Consider the following 23,021-nt stretch of genomic DNA (forward strand, 5'->3'; position numbering starts at 1 on the left):
GACAGATGCTTTGTACACTGCAAATATTCTGATACTCAAATATAATGATGGGCAGTAATCTTGGTAAGCTATAGCAAATAAACAGCGATATCAGACATAGTCTTCATTATGAGGCTTCAGCAGTCTGAGTTGAAAAAAAATGTTTCTAAAAACTGAGTAGCCTTGAAACTTAAATCTGTCTCATTGGTGTCTTCCTGTGCTTTAATTTCAAAAGCTATTTTATGTAGACTGTTGCACGGACTGAAGCATCATGAATAGAGAACATACAATCATTAAAAAAAAACTTATGTGCATTTTAAAATAATTTGAAAAAAAGTCTAAAATAGTCTTGAATAGTCTAGTTAATAAAGAAGAATCATTTACCCAAACAAACAATCAATTCAATGGGGTCAGTGATTGATTGTTTACATTTACAGCTCAGTCATGCGTTTTTCTCTGGCGACTAATTGGGTGACTGAATGTCCTACAGCTGCAGCTTCTGTCTGTAGACCAACATATTAGATAAGGAAAAACTAGCCAAAGCGCATCTGATAATCAAAAATGGAAGAAACAGGAAGAACAGGTTCAGGATAAATTATTGTGTTGTTGCATTTGTGTTGTATTAAGACAGACTTAAAACAATCCAAAAGTTTCTTTAAAACTCACTTCACTTTAATCATCACATAAATGCTCCAATTTACTCTGTCATCTGGAGTATTTCATGTTTCATTAATTATTTTGTCAGCTCCGTGCAGTGACTTGTGAGTGCTTCTCACCGGAGAGACAGCTTCTATAGTTTGTATTTTAATGGCTGCCAGCATTTTCTCAAGGGAAGATGACATAACATCTGACATGCTTCTCTCCTCATGGCATCTGGGTTATATTATACCAGCAGCTGTATATTGCAGACAAATAAGAAAATAAGAAATAAGCAGTGACATGGCTCTGTGTGGGAGCTAAAATAATGATCTGGTTCTAGTGGATGTTAGGAAACGCACACTCTTCTTCAGCCTTTTCACATAATTTATTGCTGTGTTCAATGACTGTATATGTGACAGTATAATACTGCTGTATGTGAAGGTGACACTGTATTCATAGTGATATAGTGAATGTAACAGAATGAGTATTTTCATTGTCATATAAAAATAGTTGATTTTTTTAGCTATGGATTGAAGTAACAGCAGCAGAAGCATGGACTGAAGCTTCACATATGCTGAAATTGCATTTATGTTTGAAATATTTCATGAACAAGCACATGGTAAAAGAGTAGTATAAAAACAATGATCTTCCCATTCATCCACATTGTGGGTAAATCAGTGCTAACTGAGATTATTCTTTTCTGAAACTGTATTCTTAATTTACTTAGTCCAGTGAAAGTGATCATTTTGATTTTTTGACAGTTAACAATTTAAATAGTACACCAGGTAAAACCACTGAACATTTACTGGCTAGAGATACAATCCTTAAAAGTCCGTTCCTGGTTGATTTTATAACAGCTCCAGTTACTGGTGGCAACAGGAAGTCAGTTTTTTACAATACAAGTCAAATGTCACATGATTTGTCAAAGGGTGTACCAAAAATGCGATTAACTGCTCTCTTTGGAAGAAGAATGACTAACATAGGTTTGAAAATGTTGCTGGCCAAATTATTTATACTACTATAGTATTTTAATTAAAGCAAAAAGAAAACCCATGCATTATGCCCAGTATGTTTTGCATGAATTCCTGTGAATGTAAACATCTTGGAAAGGTAGAATGCCCCAGCAGTAATAATAAATTCTATGTATTACCAAAACTAATATTTACGGTATTGTTAAAAATACGGGCCATAGGATTAAGTGGATGGTTAACAATAAAAGCCCTTTAATAAATGTGGGCTTATGCATTAATTAACCTTTCTTCCTCAGCATGTCTGGACAGACACTGATGTCACACTAACATACACTTGTTACAAGGGATGTAAGGACCCTTTGGACCACCAGGGGTAGTTGGAACAAAAGAGACACTGAACGTTTTAACTGCTTCCTGTGTGTCCAGAAAGCCTGAGTAAGTATAGTTATGCATGGTTAGTGTATTATTTTAATTCAAGGACTTTTACTATTACCATCTATTTGAGTGTCTAGAATTTGATTTTTTTATGCTACATCCTATGGATGAGGGTGGATCTCTGTTTATCATATCTTTTCCCCTCAAAGAGCAGTAGTGGCAGTGAGGGTAACAGGAAATGCTCCTGTTTTAAAGTATTTTTCTCACATCAGACATTTTAAGGATTGTAACTTTAAAGCTTCTCAAATGTTAGATTGTGCTTTTTAATTGATTTCATTACTTTTCCTACTGTGTATTATAAATTCAGTGCTGGAGACTTTTGTTGATATAACAAAATCACTTTAGTCTTATGACATTTTTTATATTTGGACATTTTATAAACAAAGATATTAAATGATTACTTAAAAAGTAAGCAAAGGACCAATTGGGAAAAAATTTAAATGAAGTCCTATTTAAGAGTTCAACAGTTACTGTGGCTTTGCTGGATTCAGTGGGAGTCAGACTGCTTGTCATGCTACCTTTGGTGTTAAACACAATAATAGTTTCACAGTACTTCTAGTAAAAAACACTTTTTTAAGCCAGGAAGCCAAGGCAGCAATCAACAAAGTGACAGAAAGCGGACATGAAGATGCATGCAGTATGAACGTGTCCTTTTTTCATAGCATTTACATTTTTGTTATTGACTGATTCAAACATTTACATGGGAAAAATTACTCTGACTTTTGGTGAATGCATTTTTTGGGAAGTAACACAATGCAAATGATAGATGTTGCATATCACCAGTCTAAAACAAATATTAAAGCTCAAATATGCAATACTAACCAGCCCATAAAATGGAAAATAAAGTAATTTTGTCTGGCATCCTGCACCAGAAATATGTGCCACTTAGCGTAATAGAATAATGAAGCTGGGAAATGACATTCACAGATTCACTCAAATTTCGAAGCCCTTTCTGTCTTTGATGCCGTCCAGTGTCAGTTTAATGTAGTGTGTCTTCCGTTTCCAGCTCTTCCTCCATCATCTTATCTTCCCCCTTCAGATCGATTTTAATGGAGAAGTCGGTGTCCACCACTTGTAAATTAGGCAGGTGTGCAAAAGCGCTCTCATCCACAGAGTTCACTGACAGGCGGTTAAACCTGCGAAAGAAAAAAAGAACGGCAGATATCCATTTATTTGATCGCTGGGTTTTGAGGAACTAAAAGCAAACAGCCTAGCGTGCAGAGGAGGTAGTTGACAGACAGCACATTACATTTAGAAATCACATCTGTGAAGGAACATCTGAAAACTTCTCTCCCACTCAGGGATCAGCATAGAGTACTCCACTTCCCCCACTGATGCAAGCATTCCAGCAGCACTAAATTGGCTCAGGCCAAAGGTTCCCAGGTGCAGGGGGATTTTGGTGAAAAACAAAAAAGGATTGTGGCAGCAGGTAATAGAAACAACATGAAGAGCACAAGAGCCTGGAAGTGGTCAAGGCCTCTAAACACAAGCCATAATGCAGATAGCTTGAGGTCAGACTGAAAACCAAATAGAACAAAAGCCTTCAAAGCACATGCCCAAAACCTTTCATTCTGTATTCTGTCCGCTGCTTTCAGCTTCCTGCACTATGTGGAATAAACCCATGTATAATACTTGCTGAATGCACATAAGTTAGTGGAGATGCAGGGAATAGAAACCATACTGCAGTACAAATTTTGTTGTATTACACTTTGACACAAGCTTGATTTTATGAGGTAAACCTCCATTCATGCAACACTAAAACTTTCTTCTCATTATTATTATTTAAAATAAGAAAAGCTTTGACAGTGACATAAACACTGGTGTGAAAAGATAAAAGTAGGGTATGAAAGCTAACATAACATAAAAGACTAGAATAGTTGTCTTATCTGGTTTGCACTTGTTTGCAGTGTTATAAACCAGCAAAAGGTTGGTGTTACATTTTGGAAACTATGCTCATTTGCTTTCTTGGCAAAAGTTACATGAAAAAAACAGAAAATTGATGCCAGTGTTATGCCTGTATTTAAAAAATATATATATAAGCCACCAGCAGCAGCAGGTGAGCTGAGTGAGTGAGGATGCCACTGCTTCTGGCGAAGAAACAGTCTGGCACATAACCCCAATCAAACCAGGATGTTGTTTTTTTACACTTCATTTTTTTGTATAGATAGAGCTTCATTAGCTGTTTCCCAATTCTTTGTGTTAAGCTAAGCTAAAATAACTGGATGCTGTATCTAGCTTCAGACACCACACACACATATAAACTTTATTTCCTGAAATGTCAAACAATTACTTTAAGCTCTTTGAACTTTAATTTTTAAGCACTTTTACCACTTCACATATTCAGTCAAGGTTTTATGTGCTGTGAATGTGACTTTTCCTCAGATACTTTCACAAGACCAAAATTCAAACCTCTTCACTGTCCAAAATTTCAGCCTGTGCTGAAAACTGGGGAAGAACACGGTTGGAAGTGTTCCTGCAGCAACATCAACAGCAACAGTTTCCTGCACAGGCTGAACTTGCATAATCATCTCCTGAGTAGAGATGAGTCCAAATGGAAAACCACCAGACTCCTCAAACTCCCAGTGAATGGTGTCAGGGTAAAACATATACCTTTGTGCATGTGTGGTGAAGCTACTTTGATGTAAAGCAGCTTGTGCAAACATCACTGAGAATGAATGGAGTGTTAACAAGTCTTAACATGTTTCTCATTTGGAAAGAATTTCATGGACATACAGTTACCACTAATGTGACCAAATCTAATATTTAACTCAGAGTTGAAAAGAAATGGTTTGTTTTTTTCTTACCGAAGGAAGATGCTTTTGATGTTTGGGGTGCTGTCAAATGCTGAAGCAGGAACACTGGAGATGCGGTTGCTTTGCAGATAGAGGTACTCCAGTGACTCAGGTAGGTCAGAGGGGATGTGTGTCAACTGGTTGCCAGACAGGTCTAGGGTCTAAATTAGGACATGCATAAAAAATACAAAAAATAACAACAAATTTTCACAGATCTGTTTGATGAATTTTTCTGAAATGACAAGAATTTAATTTTTTTTTTTTTTTTAAAATATGCTTTGGACTATATGTGCTGTACTCCTAAAACACCTTCTCCACTACAGGGCCCAAATGCATCACAGAGTTCTGTTTTGCTTCCATTGTTCTCCACTTCCCTCTCTTCCAGTTCCTGGAGCTACATCTTGGTGCTACTCAGGAGGAAGTATTTAACACACTTGTTGGGCTGTCTCTAAACATATTGCTTAAATAATATTACAAACTAATTTGACTGGTGCCATTCAAACTGCAGGTGGTGACTAACTGACACAGTTTACTCATGGCACTTATAAATATGAATATTAATTATATTAATAAATATCAATATTAAGTAACTGGACTGACACTTATTGTACATGTTAAGCTGTTACCCATATGCCAAAGATCAGTTAGTTTGTAAAAACAGTACAAAATTTTCATAAAGATCAGAAGAGCCATGTTACAGGTTGTATGTTACAGGGCACAAAATGTCTTGAATCAAAACCTGTTCTATGTCTCTCCCAAACACTCACCGTGAGTGCACTAAGTTCCATCCAGGCTCCCTGGTACACTGAGTTCAGTTTCAGCTCGTTGTCACTTAGAATGAGCTTTCTTAGCTTCACCATGCCCATGAGTGCACCTTCTGGTATCGAGTTAAGTTGGTTGTTCTTGAGTTCGAGCACGTGCAGGCTGCGAGGAAGACCCAGGGGCATGGAGTGCAAGCTGTTCCCTGACAGGTCCAGGATTTCCAGCATACGCAGCTTTCTGAAGGCCTCACGGTGTACTTTCAGGCTAGTCAGCTTGTTGTAGCTGAGATTGAGTTCCGTCAAGGTGTACAGCAGGGCCAGGTCATTGCGGCCAATTTCAGAAATGGAGTTGTGGAGCAGCATTAGGGTCTTGGCCCGCCGTGGCAAGCCCCTGGGAACCCGCTCCAGCAAATTGTTGTACATGTGTAGAGTATGGAGCTTCTTCAGACCCTGGTGAAAATGCACATTTAAGATTCAAGAAGTGATCCATTAATTTGCAGAATGTCAAATGTAAAGCCACTGACAATATCATCTCTTTCAGTATGTTTTTACAATTGAAAATAGTGAATAAAATGTCCATGTTTTTACAGGTCTACTTTAAAAAGATCTTTAAAAACTGTAAAAGATGAAAAAGAATATGAAATAGGAAATGTACATGGAAGGCAGCTGGGTGGATGGAACGTGAGCGGAGTTTGTTATTGTGGAGGAGCAGGTACTCAAGCTTTCGGACAGAGGTAAGAGCATCTCCTGGGATGCTGCGGATGGAGTTCTTTTCCAGGTGTAGCAGCACTAAATTGCGAGGCAGACCCTTGGGGACAATGCTCAGGTTGTTATTTGACAAGTCCAGGCACTCCAGGCTGCTCAGGTGGCTACCAGAAGAGAAGGAGAGGAAGTCATCAAATCAGTTCTGTGATCTTGTACTCTGTTGTTTTCTCTCTGCTGCTGCAACACAAGATTTCATATGGTATGTTTGTCAAGTGGATACTCTTGTGCTTGAGAAAATATAACTGTACAAACAAGGCATTACAGGCTTTACACTTGGCAATAACATCAAGAGGCAGGAACCTGTTGACCAGTAGGGGTTTGTGATAGAGGATTTTGTCCACCTGAAAGTATGGTTGTCCATCCCTTCATTACTTAGGATATTGTTCTGGAGATACAGCTCTCTGAGGTTTGGCAACTTGTCAAAGGCCCCCAGTGGGATCTTTTCCAACTTGTTGCTCTGTAACAACAATAACAATGCTTATATTATCATCCAAAACAGATATGTCATAGATGTAACATCTAAATACAGAAAATCAGGAAGATTCTCTAGCAGCTTCTAAATGCCTGAGGTGCCGCACCTTCAGATGAAGACGGTAGAGGGTGGAGGGCAAGTTCTTGGGTACAACCCGCAAGAAATTGCTGGACAAGGTAAGGATCTCCAGGTTGTCGGATGCATTGAACATGTCATCAGGAAGCCCTGCATCAGTCAGTTTGTTGTTATGAAGATACACAGACCTGGAAACCATGATCAAGGGATAATGTCATGTCATACTGGATGTAATTCTATTAATACGGCGTAAATTTACACAAACACACATATTTGTACCTCAGTTTTGGTTTATAGCCAAATGTATATGGGTAGATCCTTGTAAGATGATTAGCAGCAAAATCAGCACTAACCAAAGATGATGGTAAGACCTTTGGTGCTGATGTAAGCTGTAAGCACAAGAAATAAAACATGACAGGATATGATGACACATATTTGATTCCACTGATGATGGGTGGGTTTTTTGTAAGTAATTAAAATACCATGATAAAGGATATCTTTGTTTTGGATATATGGTTTGATTCCTTTCTTTTACCAACTGTAAACCTTACTTTCCTTTAAATCCATGACCACATTTTTTCCTAATTTGAAACTCTTTTTTAGTGGGTCTCCAGAGATGGCAATGTCACTCATTGATCACTCATTTGTTTATCATCAAAATTTTCAACAAGGATGTGGTGGATCAGAAAATGCTCATCCTGTATGTTAGTTGTGATGGATGTATGAGTTGTTTTGGAAGGCTACGACAAAGTACTTTGTGATTTAGTTATTAGGTCTGGTTGGATTTTTCAAAAAAAATTCACATATTAGTTTTGATGCCACCTGTTTTTCCTATGCAAGGAAGCATTTGCATTTTCATTTGCAACAGAATAGAGATGTTGTGTGGCAAGTTGTGCGCCATTTGTAAAACCAATGTTCTACATTAGTCATACTAGTAGTAGCACTACACTGTAGAAATTTGGAGAGAATATAGAAGTTTGAGAAGCAGTGGTGATATTAAATGTTCACTTAGAGCTCTCCTTTATAACATGGTTTATGGATTAAAACAGCATGGGTGTTTTTAAGGCTTAGTGAGCAAAAATCCCCTATTCTTTCTGCATCCCATATTGCCTATTTATCCTAGTGAAGGCACAAACAAATCTGTCCATCCTTTCGCTCTTGCTCAGTTCAAAAGGGTCGGTAACATTTTAGCTCTGATAAGCTGGCACAGCCATACTGGAAGTGATTATAAGCATAAGCTCGCACACAGAGTATGAGAGAAGGTTGCCACCTCTCTCTACCAGTTGGCACTTTATCAATGTATCAGATGCACTGAAGAGAATAATATGAAAATAAAATAACACTAAGATGAGATACACAAGATAAGCATGTTGTTGAATTATGTAAGCACAGTTGAGTTTAGTAGTGAGAATAAACATGTCAGCGTGACTCACCTTGTTATTTGCCAAGTATAAATAAGCCAGCTGTTCAAGCATCTCAAAACCTTCATCTGCAAGGCCTGTAAAGAGAAAACATACATTCTTAATCAATGCTGCTACCACCACAAGCCAAAAATATACACAGTTCAAACACACTTCATGCATGAGAAACATGTAAAAATACATTTTCTGAAGCTCTGTGTAGGGGGATTTTTGTGGTGAGCTAGACAGAGTTACTGAAGTGTGATTTTCAGTAACTTCATATCCTCTTACTGGACACTATAAGCTGCATAATCGAATTCATTTTAATTCACTTTGTTGATACTGTTTTATTCAGCTCGATGATTCATACTGGCTTTGTTAGGCACTGGCATCACCATTCAGAAGCACATTAGTAATCATTCACATATTTTTTCAGAATAATGTGACATTGATTTATACCTGACTGCTAAATCTGCTGCTGACCATTTTTTTCAGTTCATTATATCATCATCTTACTGATCCTGGGTAAAAGCCTGCATATATTGAAAATTAGTTGCAATGGTTAAGCTTTCCAAAAACTTTCAGCTTCTACATTCTTTAAATTTTAGTGAAGAACAATTAACCAAAGAATTTGACTTTATTGTATCTTTGAGCCACATTTGAAAACAGGGTGAAAAGGAGGTTACAGCTAATCAAGTGAGGCAAGTCTTTGATCCACAGCAAAATTAGGGGGACTAAAAATAAATAGAATAGAATTTTATATTTATGTAGGCCTGTTAGCGGCATGATTACAACAAAATGGTAAATTCACAATAATTTTAGAAGCTGCAAATAGAACTTAGGCACTTGGTAAGCCTTAGCATTTCAAAACATTACTTTCTTCTATTTAAAGCTAAATAATGAATAGCAGCCATAGTGCCAATTACATAATAAGGGCAAATGCTAACATATAGAGGAAAAGTAACACACATAAAGTGGAATTATAACATCAGTCAATTGACTGTGTGAATGTCAGTTTCAAAGCAATTATTTACTAGAGATAGGAAACATTAACTAACACTAGAAAGCATAAGGTACTGGTCTTACCAGATAGGGTAAGTCTGAGTGCACTAGACTGGGTAAGGGTGTCTTTTAGTGCTAAGAAATGAAATGTTTAATTTCTAAAAAAAAAAAAGAAAAAAAGGAAAAAAGAAAAGAGCAGCTGAATTAGGTAATATATGGCATGAGCAAAAAAATCTTTCTTCCCATTTTTTCTTTTTTCCTTTTGTATTTGTATTTATAGTTTGGATTTCTATTTTTTCTGTAAATACAAGTTAAATGTGATATTACACAAACAACATTCAAGTTGCGCAAGAACTACTTAAACTAGAATTGCTTCAACCTGATCTAAGGCTTGGTACCAGGTGAACTCAGACACTCTACTGAGTGACAAAGAGCCCTGTTCGCCCCACACAAGACAACCTTATTGAAATGTCTGTAATCTGTTTCACCTGCTATACACTATGTTCCTGCAAGTTGTTTAGATTAGGTTACCATCTGTGGTGAGCCAATTGTTCTGAAGGTTGAGAGTCTCAAGCTGATGCAGATGGGAAATGTGCTCCACTGTTATCTCCTCGATTTTGTTGTTCTGGTATCAGGAGACAAAACACAGACAGTGAATAGAGTGGTGGATGAAAGTTTTGCACTGAAAACTCATTTTTGAGCTAAACACAATGTGTATTACTGTCTGTGTATGTGTGCAGTTGTGACCTGCAGGGAGAGCTGGCGGGTTTTGACAGACAACTCAGCCGGGAATTCAGTGAGGTCGACTCCAGCGCAGTCAACCTCCCCCTCTGCCATACAGCTGCAATCTGGTGGACATTGGATTGGCCCAGATTTCGTCACCACTTTTGTAGTGTCAGTCTCTTTTATTAGCTCTTCCTCCTCCTCTTCCTCTGGTTCAAGAGGGGCCTGGCAATGCACCAAAACCCAGGCCAAGAGCAGTACACTCAGGGCCTGCAGGATGGAATGCTTGGGAAAGGCCATATCCACTGCTGAGCACTCTTGTTGCAAAAGCATACGGACAGTAAAGCTAAAAACATCAGCTCAAACAACATTTTGTCCCTAGGAGCCATGTCTTGTAAGAGGATCTGCAGAGTAATCATTTTCTCTGGGTTTCATATACTGTGCAAGCAGTTATGCACTATATTGTTATAGAAAAAATATTGAAAGTAGGTAATAAATCTCAGCATGTCAGAAGACTTTACAGAGGAAATCATTTTACTGATCCCCTAATGTCATCATGCACAACCTTATGAAGATGTGAAGTGTCATAAGTGCAGCTGGGTAATTACTATAAAAACCTGATTTCATTATTGTATTGGCAAATATCCTAATACAAGTACACTAACTTCAAGGAAGACTAATTTGGAGCCACCCATTCACATTCACTAACTTTCTCCTATTTAAAGCTAAATAATAAACTTTTATTTATTATAGCAGACACTGTACCAATTACATAATAAGTGCAAGTGCTAAAATATTGTAATGTCAGTCAATTGATTGAATCAATGTCAGTTTGTATAGTTGCTATGCAACTAGCAGCCAGAAGAAGGTAGTGGTGAACTGCCAATCATAATTTAAAAAAACATACAAACCAAGTATGTGTGTATTTGCAAAAGAATTATGTGCATGCGATTTATATTAGGGAAGAGAAATAGGAAGCTCCCCGAGCAAATGAGCCTTTATGATTGGTCGCTGGAAACTCTGGCTTGCACATGTGCAGCTCATTTATGTTTCTGCCAGCAGCATAGCAGTTGACTAAACACGCTGCTCCCACTCAGTGACCAGCAAGTGAGACTGCACCTTCATGGGGAGTCCTGGCGACTCGCTTCTGGAGAAAGAAGTTAAAATCTGTCCAAAAAGTCTCTAGATTTATAACTAGTGTCACTAAAAGGCTCCAAAAAGTCTCTAAATCTAGCAAGAAAGCTGCTAAGTTGACAACAGTGCTACAAATGTATAACAGAAAGTCGACTTGGTTTGCAAATGGTTGAAATGGTTTGCATGAAGTTTGAAAGATGTATGCATTTCCCAGGACATGGCCATACATGATAGACACTTTTTGGAATTATGGGAAATGTAGTGTCCAGTGTTTTTGGAGCTTTACCCACAATAGAGACTAAAATTATAGTTATTTCAGCTTCTCCTGTTTCAAATGTGAACCTTTTTTATTTTTTGTCTCAAGTGTTCCAACTTGATGGATATGCAATACTAAACAATTGGAGTAGCCCTCTAAAGCAAGCAAACACGTGTATGTATCTGCATACCCCATATAATTGAAAGTACTTTATCATAATACAATACATAATACAATTTCTAAACTGGTGTATAAACTGTTTTTGGCACTACTCATCAGGCCACCCAGCTCTCTCTCTGCTGTGCCTCAAGCTTCAGTTCTCACCAACTACAAGGGGTGATTTTTTTTTTTTAAAAAAAAGCATGGAACATCACCCTTGACAGTTTCAGTCTCTTTGGTTTCAATAACACAATATGCATGGACAAAAATCAACAATTTCAAGAAAGTCAAATTGTCAGGTATACATTAAATTTAAAAAAGCCTTTTCTAACTGTCTGACATGGACAAAATCAACAGTTAGTATGTAAAACCAGGAAAAAGCCCTCCAGTCATCTTTACCAGTGATGATAGAAATATTACAAATGGGTACTGAAGGTAACTCTCAAGGCAAAAGGCTACAAGCCATCTATCAGAACTGCCTTTTTTTCTTGTCACACTGCAAACGCTACCAGAGAAACTGTAGCAAGCAAACACACAGGTCCACACACACACACCCACGGAAGATCTGCAGATCAGTGTGCATTCACCCAGTGCAAATAAAAATAAAAGCCTGTGCACTTGTCTGCACTTTCTGTACGCCAACCCTGGCTAGAATAAAAACATGATAGCAGATGGGTTAAAGAAGTCTTTAAAGCCGTCGCTAAGTGAACAACATTCTCATGTTACTTTATCATTTAGAGGTTTGAAGTGAGAATAACTCTTTATTAACCGATGACGATAGATCATTATAAAAGTCATCATCTGGCTTTCATGCTGTTCTACTTTTTTTTTCAGCTGAGCAGAGGAAATGAAATGCCTTTACTGCACTATTAAATACCCTGGATCATCTGAAATACACATGTTAGAACTATCATGCGCGGATGAATGATGCTGGCACTTGAAGGCTTGAAACTCAGCCTAAGCTCCATGTAACATACTGTAACAGCCACCTTTAAAGCATGCAGAAGTAAAGTCTGCAAAAGCAAAATTCTGCTCTAATATTGTACTTTACCCCTTTGAAACAATGTTTGCTGAAATGCACTGAAGTCTGACGTCCAGTCCAAACACAGTTTGTCCCATAGCAGGCAAAGAGTCACACAGCCACACCAGCTACCCTCCAGATGTGAGGGAGAAGTGGGAGTGGGAGAGGGAAAGTCACAAGAACGAAAGGAAGGGAGTGAGTAAGAGAGACAGCTCTGACCTGACTGGGAGCCAAAAACACAAATTCTTTCCTTTTTTCTCATATTTCTTAACCAAGTATTGAATTTTTCAGGCCAGGCCTTTCCAGTTTTAATGTAGTAGGTTTGTGTTGTGATGGCTTAGTCTGGGGCAGTTTGGTACAGTTTCCTCTAGACTGAACAAGATTACACCAATACCACAGCATTTAATTCAGATCATAGTCATACAGTAGACTTTGGATAACACTTATTGGATCCACTTAAATGGTTGTTCTCCAAAATTAACTGAATCCTAAAACACTGTAATGCAGATTTTTTTTGTAAAATGGTCTATATAGCTTTCCTCTGTTAACAAAAGTATGTTCTAAGAAAACATTCATTTATGGAAGACACAGAGGAGTGCTCCTAAAAACTGTAATAATAAATTAAAAGGTGGAATAGCAGCCTGCCAAAAAGAGGCAACAGGATATGATCTAATGTCCCACTTAGGCCTCTTTTTAACAAGCCCACCTCCAGTGAGGCACAGTGAGGTAACATCTGCTACCATTATGATGCATTACCACATTTCATTGACCTTCACATTCACATTAACAGCAATATGGGCTGCCTTATTACAATGAGCAGTCCAACTTTGCTCTAACAAAAGGTGTATATTTGTTTCTTTGTTTGTTTGATTTTTTTCTTTTACTTTTACATCTCATTTCTTACCTTGTGCATCTGATTCTGGTTTGTGTGGAGAAAATCAGCCTTAAAAAAACAAAGTAAATCCAAAATTTCCAATGTGGTCAAAACAAAGGTAAGAGTTTTTGCTTTTTTTTATGCATGTAAAAATAAGGTGTAATGGGTAAAAACCAAAATGATGCTGTATATTTTCCACAGACATTCCTTGTGTGAATTTTAATAATTTAATAATCACTGCATTAGTGACATGTATGTGAAAGTTGCCTTTATCCTCACACAGCAGAGTAAAAAAATACGAGTGGTTCTCTATGATTGCTACAGGGCTTCGTCATCACTGATCTCTATAGTACATTTATCTGTTTTTTTTTTTGGTTTTGTTTTTTGGGGGGGTGGAAACTTGAAACTGAAAAATGTTTTTATCCAGTGCATCTGGACTTACTAAATACTAGTGCAGCGAACCTCCTGGAAGTGGCCTCTAGTACCTTTTTTCTAGAATATAAATCTCCTCAAGATATTTATGCTGGAACTGCAGCCATCAGCTGCAGACAAGAATGAAGGCAGTGATGAATGCTTGGACTGGGGTGGGAGATGTTGGGTCCCTTGTGGTTATAGTAAGTCTAACAGAGTTCTGGGAGCCTCACTTACTGGCAACATGTCTGCTGAGCTGCTGTTTTCAGGCTGAGAGAGAAAGAACACAGTTTGCATGCCTGAATCTCCTCCTGAACTTGGAGAAAACACACTCTGATCCATGCTCTTGCTATTACTCATCTTATTTGGCATCCCCTTGGATGGTTCTCTGGTCACTAGTGCATGTTTTAATAGGTTTCCACTCTTTCAGTAGAACATGAACAGGACAACCTTTTTGAAGAAGTCCCAGATTCTTGGGTTTCAAGTTTTTCTCCAGGACACTGCACAGAACAGCAGGGATTATGTGTGGTATTATAAAGATAAGTATGGAATCTTTGGACTTCTCATTTCTACTTTATCAGTGAAAATGAATTTATACCTATACTGTTGTGTCTGCTGGGTTGAAGCATGGACAGTTATACAGCTGCAGCATAATCATTTTTGTTTACACTTTCTATCAATTACAGGTTTTTTTCCCCATGCAGCTGAAGTCCTGCATTCTTATGAACTGCATTCCTTTTCATCTTTTACTTGAAGAAACCGTTCTGCACTGAGCTCTTTAAAAGGCAGCTCTGTACAAGTCGACACCTAAACAGTCCCACTCAGACTGTCTGTAATGTAAACAGTGTCCAAAAAGCAGCCTCTTGGCTCATCATCAATTATGTAGCATTTAGAACAGCTTGTTTGCTGTGTTGTGAATTGGAAGATATTGGGTTTTTCCTTCACTCTTTGATGTTTTTGGCATTTTTGGGCATCTTTCCAAAGAGCTCAATTTATCTACCACTTCTTCCAAAAGTAAAAACTAAAATAAATTTCAAAAATTAATTCTGTGTGTTTTCAACACAGCCCATTAGGCAGCAGATAATTATTTTCCAAGATAGTAATGACCTGCATACAAGCTGAATCACTGTTACATAACATGCAGAAAGTAGCAAACATTTTATTAAGGTTAGGGTCATGGTGACAACAGAGAAAGCACAGACATCATGGAAAATAATTAAGGCCTTAATGTAAAACATAAACTAAAAAGGAATGGTTAAAATTGATGCTTGGAATCCAAGTATGGGTCAGGCTTGAAAAACACTTGATGCTGCAGCCTAATAGCATTCTTAAGTCAAAACCTCCAATTTGTAATCTCATCCTAAACCACAGAGAACTATCAGACTATCAGATCTATCTATCATTTTATTCTTGCACTGTTACCTTCTACATTAAGCTGGTGTTATTCACATGAGGATTAGTGGATTCATAGTATTATTTACACTTGTTAATCAGGCTCTAATTCCAGACTTTATGCAAACAGTTCAACATTTCTGATCAAATTTAAATGTTAATGCATATAAATATGAAGAAATAAGGCATTAAAATTATGAAATCTTATATTTAAAAGCATTTACTTGTAAACAGTCAAATATATGGGACTCCAGAGTAAAATCCAGAAAAGCACAAGAGCCAAGCCAAAAGCTGCAGCGGAATTTGGGTCAGAGCTAGTTAACAGATTTGTCTTTTAGCCACACTCCTCCATTTACAAAGGGGAAAATCTACAGCGTGGCAGTCTGGAACCAGGTCGCTGCAGTGTTGGAAAAGTGCAAGATCCTCCAAAAGGGGAACACATGCAGAGGCAGCCAACCTGATGGTGACATCCAAGTACTATACATCTGAGCAGAGGGCCTTATAAAGGAAAGTCACACTAATGAAACCTCAAACAGGACCCCTAAACTGTGCAGCAAGACTGATTTGAACTCTTGTGGAGCCAGGACGAGTGTAATTTGAATTTAATATATGCCCTTCACATTAAATAAACACAGACTCTTACATTAGGACATCTGGACAATATTTCTGTTTTAACAGCCCTAAACTCACTATTTCTATTTGATCATAAGAAGCCTTCATCTTATAAAACAAAGCCAACATTTTGTTAAATCATTTCACAGATTAACAATTTATGCCTGCAAAAGTATTAAAAACACAAAGCCTATGCCAATTAATCAGGGGTGTTTGCTAAATACAGTTAAGAAAAACAGTCAAGACCACCCAGTGGACCTTACAGCAAAGACAAATTTATTTAGTAGAAATCTTTTAGAGAATCATATAACAATGATATCACAGCAGAAAATTAGAACCCCCTACGCTGAAATGCTGGGTGGCCGCAGTGAAAAACATTTCTGTGTTGTTGGCTTAGAACCGCAAGTCTGAGACAAGGAGGCACTTAAACAGTTGTAGCCATGATTGTGGAAAATGACATCGAGCAGCTCCATGCAAAACATTTCCAGACACCCAAAGAAAAATTTCATTAGCAACATATATTGGAAAATTATTAAAAAGTACATACTGTATACTGCATGTACTGAATTCTGAATTAGTCTCACAAAGCAGGAGCACCTGTCTCTACTCTAGTGTTCTAACAGTATTATCATGACAGTGACCTAATTAGACAATGGATTATATATCTATTTTATCCTCCAGTGAAACGAGTGGGGCTACTGATTAATACCCTAGTCGGTCAATGAGGTCACTGATAGGAAAAGTGGTGAGAAGGTTTACTGAACTGTAAGATTTATCTGAAACTAGGTTCACTGTTAAATTCTTTGTGGTTAGGTCAACTTGGTGTCCAGAGGTTGTAGTCACAGCTAACTCCAACGTCTCATTTACAGCTTGGCTTTGCCTGGCTGCAGCTGCAGGTTTTGAAGCTTCATAGCCAGCCCCATGTTTCCTGTGATCTTCAGCTTGCCCTGGAAAAATGCCTGTGAATCACAGAGGGTGAAAAATGTCATCCAGAAAGTTCTGCGTTGGTCTGTGTTAGAGAGAACTACATGCTGCAGGTTTTAAGAGTTACTGTGAGAGATTAACTCAACGCAGTGAAAGTGGGGCAATGGCAACAACAGCTTAGGAAATGTCAGGAAACTGCATGGCACACAGGCACAGAGTGGGAAACACTGACCTCCATGGGCCTCATGATCCATGGCTTTTAGAAAACATTTATGCACAAAATATTAAAAACAACCAAGAGCTGAAATAAAAATGATTCAATAATGAGTGTATGCATGGGATCTTGCAAACACAAATATCTTTAAAAACCTCAACAATATGTGAGACCTTCAGAAAGTATCCAATTAAAATTGCCCATTTTTGCCCAACAGTCTGCACTCAAAACAGTTGTTTAACAAACAAGAAGATTAATATTTTCAGCAGTGGATTAATACACTTTTGGCAGCATGGTGAGTATTTAGGGCAGAAGGACAGTGTATTTGAGATTAAATCAAAATAAAGTACAGTGGCTGTATTAATGCTAATGAAGAAACATGTCACCAAGTGGCTAATAGGTGTGTTTTTTACAGCGTGGACAACAATGTAGCTCTGTGGCACAGAGGAATAACATACGCGCATGTATATATACACTTAGTAGGAGTACTTTGTCCTTAGATTTTGTATTTAATGGCATTGGCCTGCAGTAAAAAACACATACTTTCATCAGCCTTATTAACATGTTTCAACTAAAATATGAGAGAACATCCAAAGCAGGAAAAAGATGAAATAGCTGCCCTTCTTGTTTTTGCACACAGATCACGTTTTAGGTTTCTTAGTCAGAAATCTGATCCTGCTTAAACAGGTAGGTCTCTTTTCTAGGCCGCATGCAGGAAACCTGTGTTATGTTTTCACATCCACACGGCAACAGCTTTATGGCCTTTATGGTCTGACGGGAATAAATGGGCACAATCAGCCAATAATGACACATTGGAGTGTCCCCCAGGCTTGAACAAAATATACTGTTTGTACCCCATTCAACTGCCACACGTTCTACTTTTTGAGAGAACAGGATACAGGCTGAGGTAGGATGAAATAAAGAGCTTAAGAGTCAACAGATATAAATACCCAGGGATGGGCAGATGAGCAGGGGCAGCTATCAGTACAAAGCTTATTCTCCAATATTACAAATTATTGTTAATATTACAATTAACATTACGTGTGTGTCTGCTTGCAAGGGCCAGTCAATGGCATCAATGCCTTCATTATCCAGGAACTACCTACACACTCGGCTCACATGAGGCTGAGCATTGTCCTGCAGCAGGAGGAACCCATATCCCTGAGGCAGATATTCTCACCACATTGTCACATATACAGGTACGCCTGTTTATTAATACAAATATCCGATCTGCCCATCATATGGCAGCAACTCAATGTATAAAAATATGCAAATGTGGTCAAGAGACTGAGATGTTCGTAACTGCTGATACCTTTATAATAGCTCTAGCCCCCCTCTGAACCGCCACCTATCGTAGTGGAGGGGTTTGAGTGCCCGAATGATCCTAGGAGCTATGTTGTCCGGGGCTATATGCCCCTGGCAGGGTCTCCCAAGGCAAACATGTCCTAGGTGATAGACCAGACCAAGAGCAGTTCAAACACCCCTTATGAAGAGAACACCAAGGACTGTGACGTCACCCGGTACAGCAAAGCTGGGACCCCACCCTGGAGCCAGGCCTGGGGTTGAGGCCCACTGGCGAGCGCCTGGTGGCTGGGTCTCCCCCCATGGTGCTCAACAGGGCAAAGCCCGAAAGAGTGATGTGGGGCCGCCCTTCTGTGGGCCCACCACTCGCAGGAGGATCTATAAGGTGCTATGTGGATCGGGCAGTGGTCGAAGGCGGGGACCTCGACGACCCGATCCCTGGACGCTTCCATTATAATTATTAGATACCAATGATAATAATTAGAGTGGCCAGACAGTGTAAATTGCCTGCAGTGTTTTACACAAAACTTGTTTTCCTGTTCTTTCCTGTCCTGTCTGTTAAGTCTTGGACATCTGAAGATGTCAATCAATCATTCAATGTACAGTCAACTACAAAAGCAACCAATAGTATTTACTGACAGAAACATCCATGAGCCATGACTGTGCTGTGAGAACATCGACTTTCTGCACTGAGACACTAAAAAAAAAAAAGTGGCAAACTACAATCATGAGGAAGAACTGATAATAATTTAATTCAGTGACACATACAATATAGAGCTGCCTTTCACTTAATCTCAAATTATCCTAATGAAAAAGACCTGAACATTAACCCATAGTAACTACACTGTCTGTGCTCAATTCACTGTAGTGAATGCAGAGAACTCAAAAAAGATGTTTGTTGAAATTGCTAATAAACTTGTACATGATATTTATGATTAGTGGGGACACAGACGCTTCCACAAATGAAGGTGTGATCATTTCATTTTGTCAAGCACTTTAAATATTGGCACTTCATAAGTTTACTTTTAAAATAATTTACTTTTTTTCAATTTCATATTTATGCTGCTATTTAAATAAGGACAAGCATTAAACTGCACAGTTATTCCTGTTTATAGATTGACATAACTATGGGAAATAACAAAAAGTGTACACATTAACGTCTGATTTGACAATACAAAAGGTAAAGGTACTTGTAAATGAGTCCACTCAAACCATATAGAGTACTCACAGTCTGTGGGTTCATATTCCCTGTCATCAAGGACAACAGATCCGTATCTGAAATGGAAATGGTGCAATCTGCTTTTTTAGCTGTGGGAAGAGATAGAGAAGCCAGAGTTAACGCAGAAAATAGAAATAAACATATCAGACATATTTCACTGACTTGTATTAAGGTATTAAAGCAAAAGGATACTAAAAGTCTCATAAATCAGATGAACAGAAACACAGTATGTGCATGGGCCTTGAAGGTTAAGGTTCATTTTCAAGCATAGTTGAATATTAACATGACTACATGTTACTATAGGTTTCCACTGTCATATGGGACAACAGAAAACCTTTAGACAATTTTTCAGGTTGTCTTACCTGTGTCATTGTGAACACAGCCTTTGTCGTTCTTCACATCAACAAACCAAGTTGCCTCCTGTCCATTCGGGCCGTCCTTCACTTTGAAGGCAAACACTCCCCCGATCTTTTTCACAAACTGCTCACCTTCCTGTTTGAAGCACAAGAACATTTTACATGCAGTAAACAGTGCAGTATTTCTAATACATGTTAGACCATTATTCACTGCATATATGTACAAGCTCAGTATAATTCATAGGCATATTACCTTGTTTTCAGGATATGTTATGCACCTCAGAAATGTCATCTGTTCATACCATTAAACAGTTGCTGTACAACATGTTGTTTAGTTATTCTGTGTATATGGGCAGATTTTCAAGTAATGGAAGAAAATATACATACAGTGGCAAAACTTTCAAACTGACAAAGCAGGTTTGTTTGATGTTTTTACCATTGTTTTTACCATTCGTTCTAAATATGTGAAATTATGACCTTAAGGTTTCCATGTTTTGGGTGATAATGTCCAATTCTACAGCCTAAATTTACACACATGAACTGTAATCAGGTTTTTGATTTCTGATGTAAAATGCACCATTTTGTTCCTAATGCTTAAGTGCTTACACACTTTAAGTGTTTGCACATTTTTTTAATGTGCATTTAAAATTCATTTATGTATAGATATATATTCTGTTTATGTATAGTGTATTCTAGTGTATCCAAACTTTTGACTAGTACTGTACTATAATATACACATAAATAAACCGGGCAACATATCAGGCAATATATTGATATCAGACATTTTTTTACTTCATAATATCAGTATTGGCATCGGCCCCAAAAAACCCATATCGGTCAGGTTCTATACTTTATAAAACATTCCTTAATTCTTATTTCACCATAATTATATGGAAACACAAGTAAATGTTTTAACTGGTCAAAAGTATACAAAGACTGCGAAAATAAATTAAACCATTAACACTCTAAAGCAGAATATAAATCAAATAATATGCAAGATGGTTTGGGTATGAAAAGGAAAAAAAACACTTCCTTGTCATCATTGAAGTAATATGGAAACACTAAGGCCTTTCACTAAAGATAAGTGCCACATCTAAAATATTAGGCTAAGTCGGTTTTTCTGGTCAGTTGCCTGAGATATTACCCTAAATCATGTCCCTAAGCACCTATGCTCCACTGCTGCAGTTTTCTCATCGACGACAAATCCCATTCATTACATAGACAGCGCCACTGATGAGCTTGAGATAAGTCTGGTATGGTTGAGGTCACACAAAGGTAACTGCTTAAAAATAGTGACTTTTGGAGAAAACCATTTGTCTGATTGGGTCAACATAAGCTTAAAATTATTTGTATGCTATGAAATGACAGCTGATCCGAATGTGCCAACATCAGGGCTAAAGGCCCATCAACTGGTATAGAACAGTAAGAGCGCAGGGACTGCTATCACAATTATATGAGTATTACAAACCAATTAAACCAAAAATTCCAATTTAAAGACTACATCAGATTAAAAAGTGAGAATATTAGAAAGTCACAGGTCTGCTATTAATATTATTGTCTCCTATTGGAAGCCATGTAATTACCTCCTGAAGCTTCTTGCTGATTTCCTGGAACACAGCATGTGCTTTGAACCCCTCCAGGCCATCAGCAGCACTGGTGTTAATGGCTCGAATCCTTGTCATGGTAAAGACAAATGAATTCAGATGAGCATGAAAACCAACCCCAGATCAAACTTTTACTTTAAGCCTCCATATTTAGCAGAGGATAAACATGTACCAAGTGTTTTATAATGCACTGTAACGCAGCTGTAAGCAGTTGGAGGCTGGTGTATGAACAGATAATTAAAGATATAATATAAAGTCAAAAATGTTATAATTACTGACAGTAACTTACATGAGTTGCACACTTAAAGTGTTCGTATATCGTATGTTACGACCACTTATATTATAATGTGTTGCAAATCACTGATAACGTTAGTGCATGAAAAATGGTAACGTTAGCGTTCAGAGTTCCATATATTTACCTGGGTGTCTGCACTTCAGGCATTTTGTTATAGCGCCAGGTGAACTAAAGACAAAATTGAGGGTCGACACACCACCAAAACACTGAGGACAGTGAACTAAGAGCACTGCCGGTTGTCTGCTACTACACTTCCTCGGTTTTTCCTGCTGTCCCAGATATTCAGACTCGACATGTCGATGCCAGATAGCCCAGATCGACTCAGAAAACAGTCGCTCCATGGTGTCATATGCACGTAAAGGTAACCTCTCAGTTCTCAGCAAAGACCATGTGTCTTACATGTTTAGCCCTATTCGCAACGTTTTATTTGACATAACACACACAATTAACTGTTCAGCAAACCAAGTTTCAGTGTCTCATTTCCAGTCATCGTTTAAGTGAACACCCACTGGCCTTAAATGTTGACTTATATTGTATGTGGAAAAGCAATACAAATGCTTTGAATCAGTTCTGACCAAACCTACACTAGGACCGACACTATTAATATAATATTGCATAAAAAATCACAAATAAATAATGCTAGAAAAAAAGGAGTGCAAGTGAATCCTTTGGCCATGAGTGGAAGACTGTTGTGGTTATACAAGAGGATTTTATTTTTTATTCCTTTTCTACACTTTTCTTTTCCAAATATACAGCCTGGTTGTTAAAGATCATCATATAGCCTCCAAGTTTCTAACCAATTCTAGATACCTTTGTACATGATAGACACTGAGAAATGTGATGGTGTTATGCAGAGAGATACAGAGAGAGATTGCATATTTCAGAATAGCACCCACTCCATAAAATTATGCCATTCAAATATACAGGTTGAACATGTAGTGATAGGTCGTTTCATGGGAATAACAGCCAAATAAGAGACTATTTAAACATGCAGCATCCAGTTTTAATGTATTGTAGGCCATGAAAACAGGGTAAGTCAGCAACTGACACTGCATTTAATACATACAGTATAAAATTCCATCTGTCTAATGGACATGGAAGTGCTTTTGTAGAGCAGTAGGCTAAGAGAAGGGCATGGTTTGGGCTCAAGGTCAAGCACCCAGCTGATGCTTCATCACTGTTATCTCATAAATGATAGGCTGAGTGCTTCCCGAGCTGTGGAAAGCCACATACT

General features: G+C 38.0%; 2 protein-coding genes across 3 annotated transcripts; both read right to left on the bottom strand.

Moving 5' to 3' along the window:
* Positions 1–984: 984 nt before the first annotated feature.
* podn (podocan) lies at positions 985–12,737 on the bottom strand. 2 transcript variants are annotated; one of them, XM_026304675.1, is made up of 11 exons: positions 12,615–12,737; positions 10,039–10,331; positions 9,823–9,916; positions 8,323–8,387; positions 7,169–7,278; positions 6,921–7,077; positions 6,684–6,799; positions 6,233–6,446; positions 5,584–6,027; positions 4,829–4,977; positions 985–3,160 (listed from the first exon to the last, which is right to left on the bottom strand). In XM_026304675.1, the coding sequence occupies exons 2-11, from the start codon at positions 10,312–10,314 to the stop codon at positions 3,004–3,006; spliced, it is 1,782 nt and encodes a 593-aa protein (XP_026160460.1). In that variant the 5' UTR covers positions 10,315–10,331; positions 12,615–12,737; the 3' UTR covers positions 985–3,003. The 2 variants fall into 2 exon arrangements, with proteins under 2 accessions (XP_026160460.1, XP_026160459.1); XM_026304674.1 differs by having other exon boundaries at positions 10,039–12,726.
* Positions 12,738–16,126: 3,389 nt separating this feature from the next.
* On the bottom strand, positions 16,127–22,061 carry scp2b (sterol carrier protein 2b). The gene is made up of 5 exons (XM_026304677.1): positions 21,912–22,061; positions 21,472–21,562; positions 19,895–20,024; positions 19,542–19,621; positions 16,127–16,832 (listed from the first exon to the last, which is right to left on the bottom strand). Exons 1-5 carry the CDS (start codon positions 21,932–21,934, stop codon positions 16,737–16,739), a joined length of 420 nt encoding a protein of 139 aa, XP_026160462.1. The 5' UTR covers positions 21,935–22,061; the 3' UTR covers positions 16,127–16,736.
* Between the last annotated feature and the right edge of the window lie 960 nt (positions 22,062–23,021).

The sequence above is a fragment of the Mastacembelus armatus genome, chromosome 4, assembly GCF_900324485.2.
Source record: "Mastacembelus armatus chromosome 4, fMasArm1.2, whole genome shotgun sequence".
NCBI classification, from domain to species: Eukaryota; Metazoa; Chordata; class Actinopteri; order Synbranchiformes; family Mastacembelidae; genus Mastacembelus; species Mastacembelus armatus.